The 15183-nt window shown below is 36.2% G+C and overlaps 1 protein-coding gene across 1 annotated transcript in view; it reads left to right on the forward strand.

Moving 5' to 3' along the window:
• Positions 1 to 3156: 3156 nt before the first annotated feature.
• LOC144439345 (uncharacterized) overlaps positions 3157 to 15183 on the forward strand; it is a 31971-nt gene continuing 19944 nt past the window's right edge. The window contains exons 1-5 of the mRNA XM_078128627.1: positions 3157 to 3280; positions 11221 to 11457; positions 12960 to 13196; positions 14107 to 14857; positions 15143 to 15163. Of these exons, the coding sequence (XP_077984753.1) occupies positions 3173 to 3280; positions 11221 to 11457; positions 12960 to 13196; positions 14107 to 14857; positions 15143 to 15163 (1354 nt within the window). The 5' untranslated portion in view covers positions 3157 to 3172. The remainder of the gene's footprint in view (positions 3281 to 11220; positions 11458 to 12959; positions 13197 to 14106; positions 14858 to 15142; positions 15164 to 15183) is intronic.

Consider the following 15183-nt stretch of genomic DNA (forward strand, 5'->3'; position numbering starts at 1 on the left):
GAATTTCCTGTCTTTGGCATCGTGGTAAATTGATACTAGTTTCTATAACTACACTCTCCGACAAAAGCATGCGGTTAGAACGTAATTAAATGGCGGACAGTGCATATGATTTACAGGTTGGGCGGAACTCACACGGTTATATATAGACGACATACATTTTATATTGCAATTCCAAATTGGTAAGTTGTAAATACTAGTAAAATACGTCAGATATTAGACGTAAACTGATCACAAATTGTGTAAGTTAAAAAGAGCCAAAACGTCCAGCAATTTACAATACCGTTCAATAGATATAAGGTTTCTTAAAATGAAAATAGCGTGACTTTCAGAGGTAGGACCAACAAAATGTGTTAGTGAATGAATGGATAGTTATTTATGTTCTAGTATAAGTCACAATAGAAAAGCCGACAGTGCTCTTTTTACAAGAGAGGGCGATATTCAAGTTCGCAGTATCTAACCACTGCTTTTCGCCCGTTTCATGTTAGTTTTCACTCGATCGGTTTGATACTATCGTGCAAATATGTACTATGTTTGCCGCGCCTGGGCGATTCCAGGATTGCCTGTCGACTACATTGGGAAAACCTTGAGAATTTCACAGCGACGTGATATGGAATGTGCAACATCGCCCTGTCGTGTAGTCCCAAAACTGAATGGATCTCTGTAGATATGTGTATGTGTTTTGCATGTATATGTCGACATAAAAAGAAAATCGGCTCCGAGAACAAATTTCTAAAAGTTAACACCCCCCTCTAATTTCTTCGGAACCCCCCCCCACCGAATTACTGACTGTCCCTTAGTAAGCGGATTAGCCAGGCGACGTTTGTTTTTGGTGTTGTGATTTTCATTCTATTTTGTAGATGACTAAAAGAAATGATGGTAGCGTTCACATGATACACTATGAGTAAATACTTTGTTATCAATCTCAAACAGACTTGATTCGTGCATTACGTAAGTCAATCAAAGCTCACACCAATGACGTCAACCCTTATGAAAGGATGGCTACGAAGTGCATTGTTCAGTGCCCATTCCAGGATAAACAGTCTGCAAATTTAAAATCTCGTTCCTTGACCTTTTTGTTGTGAACAGCAACTTCAGATGTTCCTTTTCTTGCTCTTGTTTTTCTTTACTCGTGACTAAGGAAATAACCCCCCCCCCCCCCCATCACCCCCAACACACCTGTTTTAGTTGTAGGCTTGAAGCTGTCACATTGTGTTCGAAATGGCCACATTGTGTTCAAAATCATCAAATGAACACCAGTCAAGCAATAACATAGTGTGCCACGTAATACTAGTAACTATGGCAATAACGATATTTTTGGTTGGAAATGCATTAAGTGTGAGGGCGGCAAGTGATGGGTGAATAACAATATTTGCATATGCTTCTAGATGATCTTTCGAATGTTCGTCTTATTTTGCTTTGTGTTAAAAACTTATATTGTAATTATCTTTATTCCCAGACGACGGTCTGATAATTCATTACAACTTCTAGGGAAACAAAGGCGTGCTTCCATTCATTTCTCTATGGTTGGGGACTCAATAACATCGTTTACACCAAGTCTGCACCGTGGGAACTCTCTGGATAAAGTTATAAAGATTAGGCAAATGTATAATTAGAAGTGGCCTGTACAAGTGGGAGGGACATTTCTAGGAAAAAAAACAAAACAATAGCTTTTCTCCTTGAATGTCTTATCCTAGCGAACAGTAGACAAGTTACATAACTCTATTTTAGAGAGATCGTGTGGTGTGACACATAACTGGCAACTGGCTTATCTGGGGTCCCAAAAGCGTAATAAAATGCAACTATGATACAATTAGCCTCGCCTCTTTTGTCTTTAACAAGCCGATCGCGATAGGGCATTTTTAATTTACAAGGCTTTATGAACGTAGCACTGCGTAATTTGATCGTTACCAAGGCTACCAATGTAGGACACAGAACATATACACCAACATAGTTTGCATACAAAATAAATACAAACGTTGCATACATGTACACGCAAACATACTAGAGGTTTAACATCTGAGTCAACCTTATCACCATACATATATATCATGTACCGTGATGTACTCTGTGAAAATGGTGCAGAAAGAATTGGTTTTATTTAAGACACACCCGGAATAGACAATAAATTGAAATTCATGAGATGCAACATCGTGACCTCGCTCGTGCTTCACGTTGAATTCCAGCATGCTTTGTATCTGTTACCTCCGCAGACTATAGAACATTTCTATAGTTGTCTGGGCTATTACGTACATCTAATGAGGTTTGGTAGAAATGCCGAATGAAAGTGACTTGAAAAAAGACAGCAGGTAGTGGGTGATACCTATAATTTTTGTATGACTGTTTATCTAAAGGTACTCCGTACATAGGAGTCATGAATAATTAGGGTGCATGTAATAAAATGTCTGCTAAACCTCACGAGGCAACGATGGACCAGTGCGAGAACAGTAGTGGTCAAGTATTAAATAAAGTTTCAATTTCAAATTGGTGTTTCTTGCATTGGCAATCAGGTAAAATTTATGTCAAGTGAAATGATCATGAGTCATTGAGTGTATACTTTCAACCCAAAGTTTATGAAATAACTTTATTTTCTAGAGTTGCTATGGCATTTAAAGAAGTTTCGCGACGTGGGTTATTTTACTCATAGCTAGGGTATGTATGTATGTATGTATGTGTATGTATGTATGTATGTATGTATGTATGTATGTATGTATGTATGTATGTATGTATGTATGTATGTATGTATGTATGTATGTATGTATGTATGTATTTATGTATGTATGTATGTATGTATGTATGTATTTATGTATGTATGGCAATTTTTTTATTATCGTTGGTACCCAAAGGTAACGTTGTCAATCAACTTCCTGATTTTGTACACGGCGTATCTCATTATAGAAACAAATAATCATCGGATTTCGAACGAGGGCGACACTGTACGTGAGAACATTAGCTTGGATCATGGATGTATTAGTGAGATCCATGCTGGGATCAAGATATGCTACATGCTAACGGTACGGTAAATCAATAAGGTTAGTGTAAACACTTGTTGCTCAACACGTCGCTATGAATGATGGGTAATTCACTGTTTGGCTAACTCACTCATACTTGTACGCGGGTCAGGTGGTTTCAAGCGTCTTGTATGCGGGGAAAGCAAGACGTCCTGAAAGACAACATGCGGTTTTCTACGTTTCTAGTACTGCTTATTGCAGTGGTGTTGGAAGTAAACGCTTCTTATTACAAATCGAACAAACGCACGGTTGTAACAGGACTTCAAAATGTTGTGAGTAATACATTTATAACTTTTTGGTGACTGGAGTGTTGACTTTTTGCTGTCTATTTGTAAGCAGGCATTTGCGCAGATTGACATTGGTGTTAGTCTTCAAAATGCTTTAAGTCGGAACCCCGATAATAGTGAACACATTTTAAAACACATTTCCTGGTAACGACAGCAAGGGTATACAATAACGTGTGTGCATACGCACTAGGTTCGTTTATTCTTGAGCTTCTAGCCTCCTGTGGTGACTATGAACTTTCCAAGTGTATCTCTTCTCATCTCTTTTTAAAGGTTGGCCCTGTCATCATAGTTTCTCTGTTTGATAAAGGAAACAGTGTGACATCTCAATATGCTTAATAAACCAGTAAAAAATTAAGTTCGATCTTCAAACATGGAGATAACGGGTTAATTTAGACTCTCCAGACGACCTAAAACATACATTCAAAGTATTTATTCCATTAAGGTTGGGTTAGGGTTTCGTTAAGGGACAATGATTTTAAAAGTTTACGCATAATAACCAGACTTAGCGGCATTGTCACCGGCTTGTCTTTTATCCCAGACAGTTACGCGAGAGTATATTCAAATTAGGAATGTGGATGGGGCGAGTGCGAGTGACGAGACCGGTGAGCATGTTCATTTGATCACTCCCACTCTTTCTGTTGCCCGTCTGCAGGCGTGTATATAACTGTCCGGAAGCAATATTTTGCATGACTGCTTCTTTAGTTAATCAAATATTCGAATTTGTTGACAACGGAAACATTCCGTTGATTTTCTACAGGTGGTACGTTATTGTTTAATCGCACAATTTTTGCCGTAAAGTGCCGAGTCAAATATTGACTACGTAAGCAAGTTGTGGAATATTATACCAGCACAAATGCATATGTTTGTTAGAGCTCTTTCTAATGTTTACATTCCTTGTCATTGCAGCCTTAAACAACTTTCAGTTTGCATCGATTAGGTATATGTATGCATAGCTATGAATTGCTATAAAATTACTGTTAAAGACAACACAAAGCATATTGTATGGTTGGAAGTCAAACACATTCATGTTGTGTTAGCGATGACGTGTACATACAAACTCTATCTGTACTTTACATTCCGTTTACTTGTCTACACGATTGACAACAATATATCTATTCCTCTCAGTTTCAAAGTTGGTTGTCCTCATTCAAATCTCACTTCGAGTCTACATTTCATGAATACTAGTACAACAGACATACAAGTGCTCTTATTATAGTAAATTATTATTATCATTACTTAGAAATCATCATGCCATATCATATATCATATATTATCTCATATCATATATGATATATCATATCATATCATGCTATATCATATAAGATAGAGACGTTTCCTGTGAATCATAAAATTGAAGAGCAAACTTTACCGACGGTGACAAAAATGTAATTTTGCGTTTACAACATACCAGATTATGCTGTGAATGTTCATCTCGACAATTTTATCTCAGATTTCTTAAATATGCACTGAAATTTCAATTTGTAAATTCATTCATATCAAATCAAACTGACAGCATTCCCTGATATTTCAAACACAGATGTCCTATAAAAATAGTTGGATAGCTGTGAAGTTCATACAGTTTTTCGTCCCTCGGGAGTACAGGAATAAACACTGTAATTATCTAATCTTTTTACACTTCATAACACTAACATAGTTTGGACTCATACTGAAGCTACTGTGCAATTGAATTGAAATATGATTGCATTTGGGGCGTTCACCTGACAAACTGTGAGAAAGTACCTTGCCGCCAAAACGACCCTTGCAATTGGTTTACAAATTACGTCACCCGAAGACATTTAACTTTGAAAGGATTGAGACAGTGTGTATTGTTGCTAATTCTAAGATTACCCGTACGCAAACTCCCGTTAATCTCTCTCGATGACCTCCGTTCTTTGCAACTGAAGGTCCGAGGTTCATTGAACTACATTTACATGTATGTTCTCAAGTAATTGTGATCTGCTTTTCACATAGTGTGCTGCATTTCAGTAGTTTTGTTGTTGTTGTTGTTGTTGTTTCTGCATCATACATACATACATACATACATACATACATACATACATACATACATACATTAATACATACATACACCTCAGGTAACTTTAGACATAGATGATGAAACTAATTAGTCATCAAAAACGGCAATTTTGTCATTTTATGTCAAATATATACAAGAGCATTGAATTTCACAATCTCTGTTTCTTGTATCACTATTTAAGTTGCCTATACTTTAATACCGACATTTTCAAGTCCCTTGAGAAGCATACGTAGACTAAGGTCGAATAGATGGCAGGGTAGTATAGATGGCACCTATACCTGCCATCTTTACTACCCACGATTTTCCCCGCATGCGCACAACCAACTCAATGCCAGTATAGATGGCAGGTACTATAGATGACAAATTATCTAAAAGCAAGTACCATCGTGTGCCACGCAAAAACTATGACTATAACACTATCCTTGGTCGAACATTAATTGATTGATTGACACGACAAGCGATGATGAATAATAATAATTAGCATTTAAAATATATTTGTATTACTTTGATGTTTTTTTAAAGATTAATTTCTTAACTATTTTTAGCCAGATGTTTGTGAGTAATTCATTAGAAACTGTTTACGGTTCAGGGCATAAGACGACGTAGTCTATCAGTTAGCCCTCGGATGTTCTTCCGATAAAATACGACACACAGCCGAACAACGCTATCGAGGATGGAACGGCAAGCCCTCACATGCGAACTGCGTTCGCTTATAGTTATAGCATCGAAAGAAAGCCCGAACGTCTAGCAGCAAGACTAAAGACGACGCGGCTTTATAATATACACACTCTAGAATGTGGACGTACAATGAAGCATTACGTAATGTAGTCATTCAAGGCAATCCAAAAAGTAAACGCAACCCTGGATACGTCCATCTTCAAACCATGGAGCTATGAGCTCCCCTTACACCTCCGTGCTCAAACATATTAGTACGGGGTTAATTAGACAACATCTTAAGGTAGGAGGTGTCAAATTCGAATTACGTCAACGACGCAACTTTCGGCGCAGACTGAAACGGGCGCTGTTGTCAACATTCGAACGCGAAACAAACCCGTGTCTGGAAGTGAAGTGAAGTGTTATAATTATGTTTTCCGATCGCTGTACGTACTCTTGAATTGAAGATTTAGGGTGAACGGAAGGTAATTTCGTATGAGTTTCAGAAGTCCTTATGAAGAAAATCAGCTTTACTACCATGACTTAAAGAGGAACTGTCTTATAAAATTATACTTGATGAAATGTATGAACAACCACGCTCCCTATATTGCCGGTCAAGCAAAACATTGACGTGCGAAACAGAAAAGTTGGAGTCGGCCATATTAAAAAGATAACACCACGCCCGGTGTCTGACGCTAGAATTACACGAGTTCGCGAACTATTGCACGATTAACCGTAACGTCTGAATACATCCAAGATATTTTACGTGAGATACCCCCAGGTCATAAATGTTTGCTTCTACACAAGTCATCCAAGTTGAGTACCCCCCCCCCCCACCCGTACAAACAAGCAAAAACATTTTCTTTTAATCTTCTCCTTATTAGTTGCTTTGATTTCGACTGCTCGAAATGAAATTGACATGACATGACACTTGGAAACTTAAATTGCATTATTCCAAAACAATGACTTGTATGGTATTCACATGAAATTTACATACTGGCCATAATTCCATATCGCCATTAAATGGAGTACTTTGTTTGGGTTTTGCTTTGTTACTATGGTAACCAGATTTGCTATACAGATTGATTCTATGTCGTTTTGGAAGTATATCGCTCGATAGGTCAGCAGTGTCACCAGAGCTAGAAGGCGATTGATGGGGTCAAAGTAGCCCTAGGTCAATCATTTGATTGTTTGTGCGCGTTTTCTCAAACCATTGATGTCCCATCGGTGCTAAAACCATGTTTGTCATTACAAGAAAAACAACAATGATAATTATTAGAAACCGTACGACCGATCGTGGAGAAAAAAAGTGAAAAAGCTACTTCTCGTATTTAAAAATGGGGTTTCAACCGTGTGACCAGTTGAGGACAATAGACAATGAAAAAATACTTCATCTTCACTGGGCCATGACCGTGCGACTGGTTGTGGAGAATAGACAGTGAAAAAAACAATACTTGAGTCGAAACTTCTAAACTACATCGAGGCCATAAAAAGGCTGCTTACACAGTCTGCTAACTATTGCATGATTAACCGTAACGTCTGAATACATCCAAGACTTTCTACCTGAGATACCCCCAGGTCATAAATGTCTTCTTCTACACAAGTCATCCAGTTTGAGTAGCCCTCCCCCACTCAAACAAGCAAAAACATTTTCTTTTAATTTTCTACTTAGTTGCTTTGATTTCGACTGCTCGAAATGAAACTGACATGACACTTGGAAACTTTAATTGCATTATTCCAAAACAATGACTTGTATGGTATTCACATGAAATTTACATACTGACCATAATTCCATATCGCCATTAAAATGAAGTACTTCGTTTGGGTTTTTTGCTTTGTTACTATGGTAACCAGATTTGCTATACAGATTGATTCTATGTCGTTTTGGAAGCATATCGCTCGATAGGTCAGCAGTGTCACCAGAACTAGACGGCAATTGATGGGGTCAAAGCACTAGATCAATCATTTGATTGTTTGTGTGCGTTTTCTCAAACCATTGATGTCTCATCGATGCTAAAAACCATATTTGTCATTACAAGAAAAACAACAATGATAATTATTAGAAACCGTACGACCGATCGTGGAGAAAAAAAAGTGAAAAAGCTATTTCTCGTATGACCAATTGTTGACAATCGACAGTGAAAACAAAAATACTTCTTCTTCACTGGGCCATGACCGTGCGACCGGTCGTTGACAGCAATGGAACCCCCGGCCATTACACATCCCTGTATCAGTAAGGTAACGTCCTGCCAATTTAAAATTACTGAATTTATAGTTTGTTTTTCAGTAGATGTATTCGACCAAATATAGATTATTTTTCAGCTGTCTCGCCAACTATAGTATGTCACTAGTCACACTAACTCTATTGAGTGTTTACATATCATACATAAAGCCTACAGTTCAAATTGCAACAAATCATACAAGTTGTACATTTCTACATTGTCTCCCCATGAAAGAAGTACCCATGGTAAAATTAATAAGATTTCAATGAGGGGTTCTACCCAAAATCAATAAATACATCTAGTAGTGTAGCTTTTGGGCCTCACAGTGTGTGCAATGCCACTTTATCATGTGACTAGGTACGTATACTGCATGCCGGGTTCAGTGGATCAACAGGTACTGATGTGGTTATTTCCTATTTCATAGTGACCACACTCAACAATACAACACTAGCAATTTCCTTACATGAAATCAACATTTAACTGTTTCAACAATGTGAGAATGAGATATATGGTGCAAGATCAATATATATTTCAAATCAATGTAGGATGAAAAATTAAATTCTTTTACTTTTGGGGTGTTTTTTTTTAGTTGTCTAGTTCCCATCCTACAGAAACGATTTTACTTTTTAATGGGTCTGTTTGTACCCCTAAACATGCAATTATTTCTTTTTTAAAAATATCCCCTAAATTGAGAAATGGAAGAATTTTCACTATAGCACAGCACTAAAATGGAGTGTCAACAAAAGATCTATTTTTCCTCACTACATACAGGCTTTGTATTCATAGTACGTGTATTACTACATACTGATTTGAAATTGGATGGACATTTTTAATTTTGGCCAATTAAGTTGGGGGGGGGGGACTAAATGTTTTTAGCTTTTTATCCTACATTGAACTATTGACACCCCTAATGTGTTGATTTATCATACATAATTATGTACTGACAGAACTTTCCCTTGGCACCCATGTGTTCCAGTATTATGAAATTTCATGTGAATTGTATCCAAAAATGTTGAAATTTGGAAGGGGGAGGGGTCATAATTATGAATATTATGGCCACTTTGGCTTTGGGAGAAATACCTAAACTCTACACATGAATAGTTCAGTTGATTTATCATACATATGAACTGACAGAAATATACCTTGGTGCTTGTGTGTTCCAATATTATACAATGTCAAGTGATTTTTGTTCAAAATGTTGAAATTTTGATGGGGTGGGGGTTAACATCTTTTACTGGCATTTTAAAGTTAGCATACACACAATGATTTTTGTTGTATAATTATGAAGAGGCATTGGTACATTATACACATGTGCAAAGTTAAACAAGCTCATTTTAATTTTTGTCAAAATTCAACAATATTTCATTAAAAAATTCTGTCAAAAATGTCTAAATTTAGATGGGGTGTGGGGTTACAATTTCAATTCTAGAATTTAAACGGATGTGGTGACCCACTATTATTTTGTCATTGATAAATAGCTGGAATAATACATTGTACACATACAGCATATAAAAATAATCTATCACAGACTTTTATCCTTTTTTGCAGTTTTCTTACATTTTTCTTTAAAAATCGTAAAGCAGCTGGGGATAAAATAACATAGCATTTTATGAAATAATGAAAAGAAATTACAAACACATATGTCTGGACATAATACACATTGCACTAAAATATGTAAGTTAATTAAGTGCTCCAGGGATAATCTTTAATGGTCAAAAATTGTGATGTAGTTAATTGTTGTATATCTACTTATTTTGACCCAAAACAATATGTGTAGATACAAGAAACGGTCATTATCTTGAAAACAAAGGTGGTGACATAGTATTTTCTTTGCATTTTTTACATATTCAGATATCACTGCTTAGGTATGCAAAGTATAAGAAAAATCTATCGACTTTTTGAATTTGACACCTCCCCCCTTAACGCAAGTTTCATATGTCATGTAATTACATACATATGTTGATAATAACACAGCGCACATGACATTCTATAGATGAGAAATTTTGTGTGGATTTTTATTGAGTGAAACAACTTTACACTCTACGAGAAAATAACTAGTGTGAAACCACAAGGGACAAGGTACGCGTTTGTATCTCAATACCGTGTAGAAATCTACATAATGTGTAAGTAAAATAATTCGTTTGTAAATAAACTGTGCAAACACAATTATTCACTAAAAAAGTCACTTTTCCTCATATTGGAACATCAACATGCTCAAAAAGGTTTAATTACTTGTGCTTGCCATGACTATTTTCGAAACAATTTCTGTACGTAATTCATTCTAAACGATGTATAGTAATTACTATCACAAATACATTTACTAATTACAAACAAACAAACAAACAAACAAACAAACAAACAAACAAACAAACAAAAACAAAAAAACAAAAACAAAAAAACAGGCAGATAGATAGACAGAGACGAATATATATATGATATACGTTGGTAACACACTTTTGCTGGCGAGTTTTCTTTCCTTCTAGTAACAACATAGCAAAATCAAGACTACATACACGCGAAAGTACACCCCCCCCCCCCTCATAATACATGATACCCTTTGCAATTATTCTAGACTGTCAGGTTAAATCATAGGTGGCGCTCTAATCTCAGTTCCACATAATCCAATTTAGCCTTCAAGCTCGAGAACTACATTTAGCAGTGTAGATGTATCTTTTTCTTCTTGGTCTTCTAATCCATTGGACATAAAATGATTAAATATTATATCCTGAATCAAAGACAAGCAACATATTATTAGTACAGTACTCAAAGAAAAACTGCAAATTCCTTCAAGCATGTGCACACACGCCTGCATACAGTACCAATTTCACAAATCTGTATAACTTGCGGCAATTAATGCGCAAATTCTCTGAGATTTTGAAATTGCTAGCTGGGTAATTCCATCGTTTCGTAATCACATGCGAAAAATCGCAAGTCCAAAATATTGGTTCTGTGAAAATGGTACTGAAAATACCTGTTACCTAATTCTTATATGTCGGTTCTTTTTCACACATTAGAAAGACAAACTCTCTCTGGAAAAACAACACAAAGAAGAACTTACAATAAGACATCTCGAAGCACTGAAGCGGATCAAAGCTATTGATAAAGCAAAGCTCGAATTGACAGCTATTGATGACTTGTCTAAACCAGTTAAAGAGCTCGAGGTTCCCAAGAAAATCGCCGCCCAAAAATCCAGCGAAATTAAGAAAAATGAGATGAAAATTGAAAACAAAGACGACATTGCTACCTCCAAGGTATCATATCATATTATATCATATCATATCATGCTATATCATATTATATCATATTATATCATATCATATCATATCATATCATATCATATCATGTTATATCATATAAGATAGAGACGTTTCCTCTGAATCATAAAATTGAAGAGCAAACTTTACCGACGGTGACAAAAATGTAATTTTGCGTTTACGACACACCAGATAATACGATCACAAATACATTTACTAATCGAGATAAATATGTATCTCAATAACTAACGGGGAATGGAAATAGTTGTCTTGCAACTAATCTAGTCCGACCCCTATAATGACAATTGACAATAAATATCATCTGCCAGTGGACACGTCCAATATGATATGATAAATCTGGGATCCTCAAAACTATTTACAAATTCATGCAATAAACACAGCAAATAAGTACATAAATAAATATATAAATAAATAGATAAATACGCCCAATCTAAACTACAAAATTAAACGACTGTAGACATTTTTTAAACTCTCGTTTGAACTCAATCTGATTAAAATCCGATGTGGTGAAAGCGTCTAAATACTTTTTTTACCTCTATTTCCATCGTTTTGTTTCGTTTGTTTTTGTACCGAGTGATCGCCGCGTGAAAAGGCGGCGATCACTGACAGACAGGCAGATGGGTAGAAAGAAAGGTATACAGGCAAACATACACTACAAACAAACAAACAAACAAACAGACAGACAGACAGACAGACAGACAGACAGACAGACAGACAGACAGACAGACAGACAGACAGACAGACAAACAAACAAACAAACAAAAAAACCAAAAAAAAACAGGTCGATAGATAGACAGAGACGATATATATATATATATATATATATATATATATATATATATATATATATATATATATATATATATATATATATATATATATATATATGATATACGTTGCTTTGGTAACGCACTTTTGCTGACGAGTTTACTTTCCTTCTCGTAACAACATAGCAAAATCAAGACATACATACACGCGAAAGTACACAACCCCCCCCCCCCCTCATAATACATGATACCCTTTGCAATTATTCTAGACTGTCAGGTTAAATCATAGGTGGCGCTCTAATCTCAGTTCCACATAATCCAATTTAGCCTTCAAGCTCGAGAACTACATTTAGCAGTGTAGATGTATCTTTTTCTTCTTGGTCTTCTAATCCATTGGACATAAAATGATTAAATATTATATCCAGAATCAAAGACAAGCAACATATTATTAGTACAGTACTCAAAGTAAAACTACAAATTCCTTCAAGCACGTGCACACACGCCTGCATACAGTACCATTTTCACAAATCTGTATAACTTGCTGCAATTAATGCGCAAATTCTCTGAGATTTTGAAATTGCTAGCTGGGTAATTCCATCGTTTCGTAATCACATACGAAAAATCGCAAGTCCAAAATACTGGTTCTGTGAAAATGGTACTGAAAATACCTGTTACGTAATTCTTATATGTCGGTTCTTTTTCACATATTAGAAAGACAAACTCTCTCTGGAAAAACAACACAAAGAAGAACTTACAATAAGACATCTCGAAGCACTGAAGCGGATCAAAGCTATTGATAAAGCAAAGCTCGAAGTGACAGCTATTGATGACTTGTCTAAACCAGTTAAAGATCTCAAGGTTCCCAAGAAAATCGTCTCACCAAAATCCAGCGAAATTAAGAAAAATGAGATGAAAATTGAAAACAAAGACGACATTGCTTCCTCCAAGGTATCATATCATATTATCTCATATAATTAAGTAATAAACCACCCCCTGGGGATGGTATACCAAGAGGACTTGACCAGTGAACGAAATACATGATTGAGTTCACTAGTCAAAACCGAGTGGTATACCATTCCCAGGGGTGGTTTATCGCTATTATATTATACCAGTATATTGAAAATATCGGAAACAAGATAAGGCGCAACATTTCTGGTTTCATTTGCGCCCCATCCCTGCACGGACTACAACGTTCTTGACGAACAGTGAACATCAAAATTTGGACGCGTGCCAACTGTGCATTATCGCTCATTTTACGAAATATATATACTAAGTATATGATATACGTTGGTAACGCACTTTTGCTGGCGAGTTTTCTTTTCTTCTAGTAACAACATAGCAAAATCAAGACATACATACACGCGAAAGTACACCCCCCCCCCTCACAATACATGATACCCTTTGCAATTATTCTAGACTGTCAGGTTAAATCATAGGTGGCGCTCTAATCTCAGTTCCACATATTCCAATTTAGCCTTCAAGCTCGAGAACTACATTTAGCAGTGTAGATGTATCTTTTTCTTCTTGGTCTTCTAATCCATTGGACATAAAATGATTAAATATTATATCCTGAATCAAAGACAAGCAACATATTATTAGTACAGTACTCAAAGTAAAACTACAAATTCCTTCAAGCACGTGCACACACGCCTGCATACAGTACCAATTTCACAAATCTGTATAAATTGCTGCAATTAATGCGCAAATTCTCTGAGATTTTGAAATTGCTAGCTGGGTAATTCCATCGTTTCGTAATCACATACGAAAAATCGCAAGTCCAAAATATTGGTTCTGTGAAAATGGTACTGAAAATACCTGTTACCTAATTCTTATATGTCGGTTCTTTTTCACACATTAGAAAGACAAACTCTCTCTGGAAAAACAACACAAAGAAGAACTTACAATAAGACATCTCGAAGCACTGAAGCGGATCAAAGCTATTGATAAAGCAAAGCTCGAATTGACAGCTATTGATGACTTGTCTAAACCAGTTAAAGAGCTCAAGGTGCCCAAGAAAATCGCCGCACCAAAATCCAGCGAAATTAAGAAAAATGAGATGAAAATTGAAAACAAAGATGACATTGCTACCTCCAAGTCAAACGAAAATTCGTTGAAACGAGTTGCCATTAAAGCGATTGCCAAAGAACTAAAACACAATGCTAATACTGTTATGAAGAGATATCCCACCAAAAGTCTCAAACGAGCGAAGTATACGAGTTCTGTGAAAGAGAAAATCGCTAATTCCTTCCCTACAGATACAAAATCTCACGTCAAAGTAGCTGGCGCAAATGCAGTTAAAGAAGAGAAAAGCAACGTTCTCTATACACAAAAGAAACACCATGTTACAGATATCCACGAAAAACCAGTGATTGCGAAGAAGAATAAGATATTGACTTCTGGAAAGAAGAATAGCATACTACCAGCAAAGGACGCAGCTAAGAAATCAATCAAGCCAGCGACCACACCAAAGCGAAAGTCAACGAAAAGCCACATAGAACCAATGAAAAAGGTGGCAAAGGGAGTAAAATCAACACTTGCGTTGGAGGAAACTGGAAACAATGGCAAAAAAAAGAAGACAAGGATACCATTGCGTGTAAGGTTGGCCAAAGGTAAGACAACGCCACATGTTGCCACATACTTGTAACACTTCAAGTTTTCGTGAGTTATTTACATGATTAATGATGTTCGTTTTTTCTAGCCACGTACACATTTCTTACCCTATGACCACTTAAAAGTTTCATTTACATTAAATGGGAATGCATTGTGTTCCCATCACTTTAATTTCGAATCAATAACATTCATCCATTCGAGAGTACGTTTATTTGCATAATTATGTCCTTTCATTGTAAATTCCATCAAAGATAACTTACACATTCTTTATCTTTTGTTTGCAGAAATGAGAAATTATTACTCAGGTAAGTAACTTTTCATCTTA

The sequence above is a fragment of the Glandiceps talaboti genome, chromosome 8 (genome assembly GCF_964340395.1).
Source record: "Glandiceps talaboti chromosome 8, keGlaTala1.1, whole genome shotgun sequence".
Taxonomy (NCBI): Eukaryota; Metazoa; Hemichordata; class Enteropneusta; family Spengelidae; genus Glandiceps; species Glandiceps talaboti.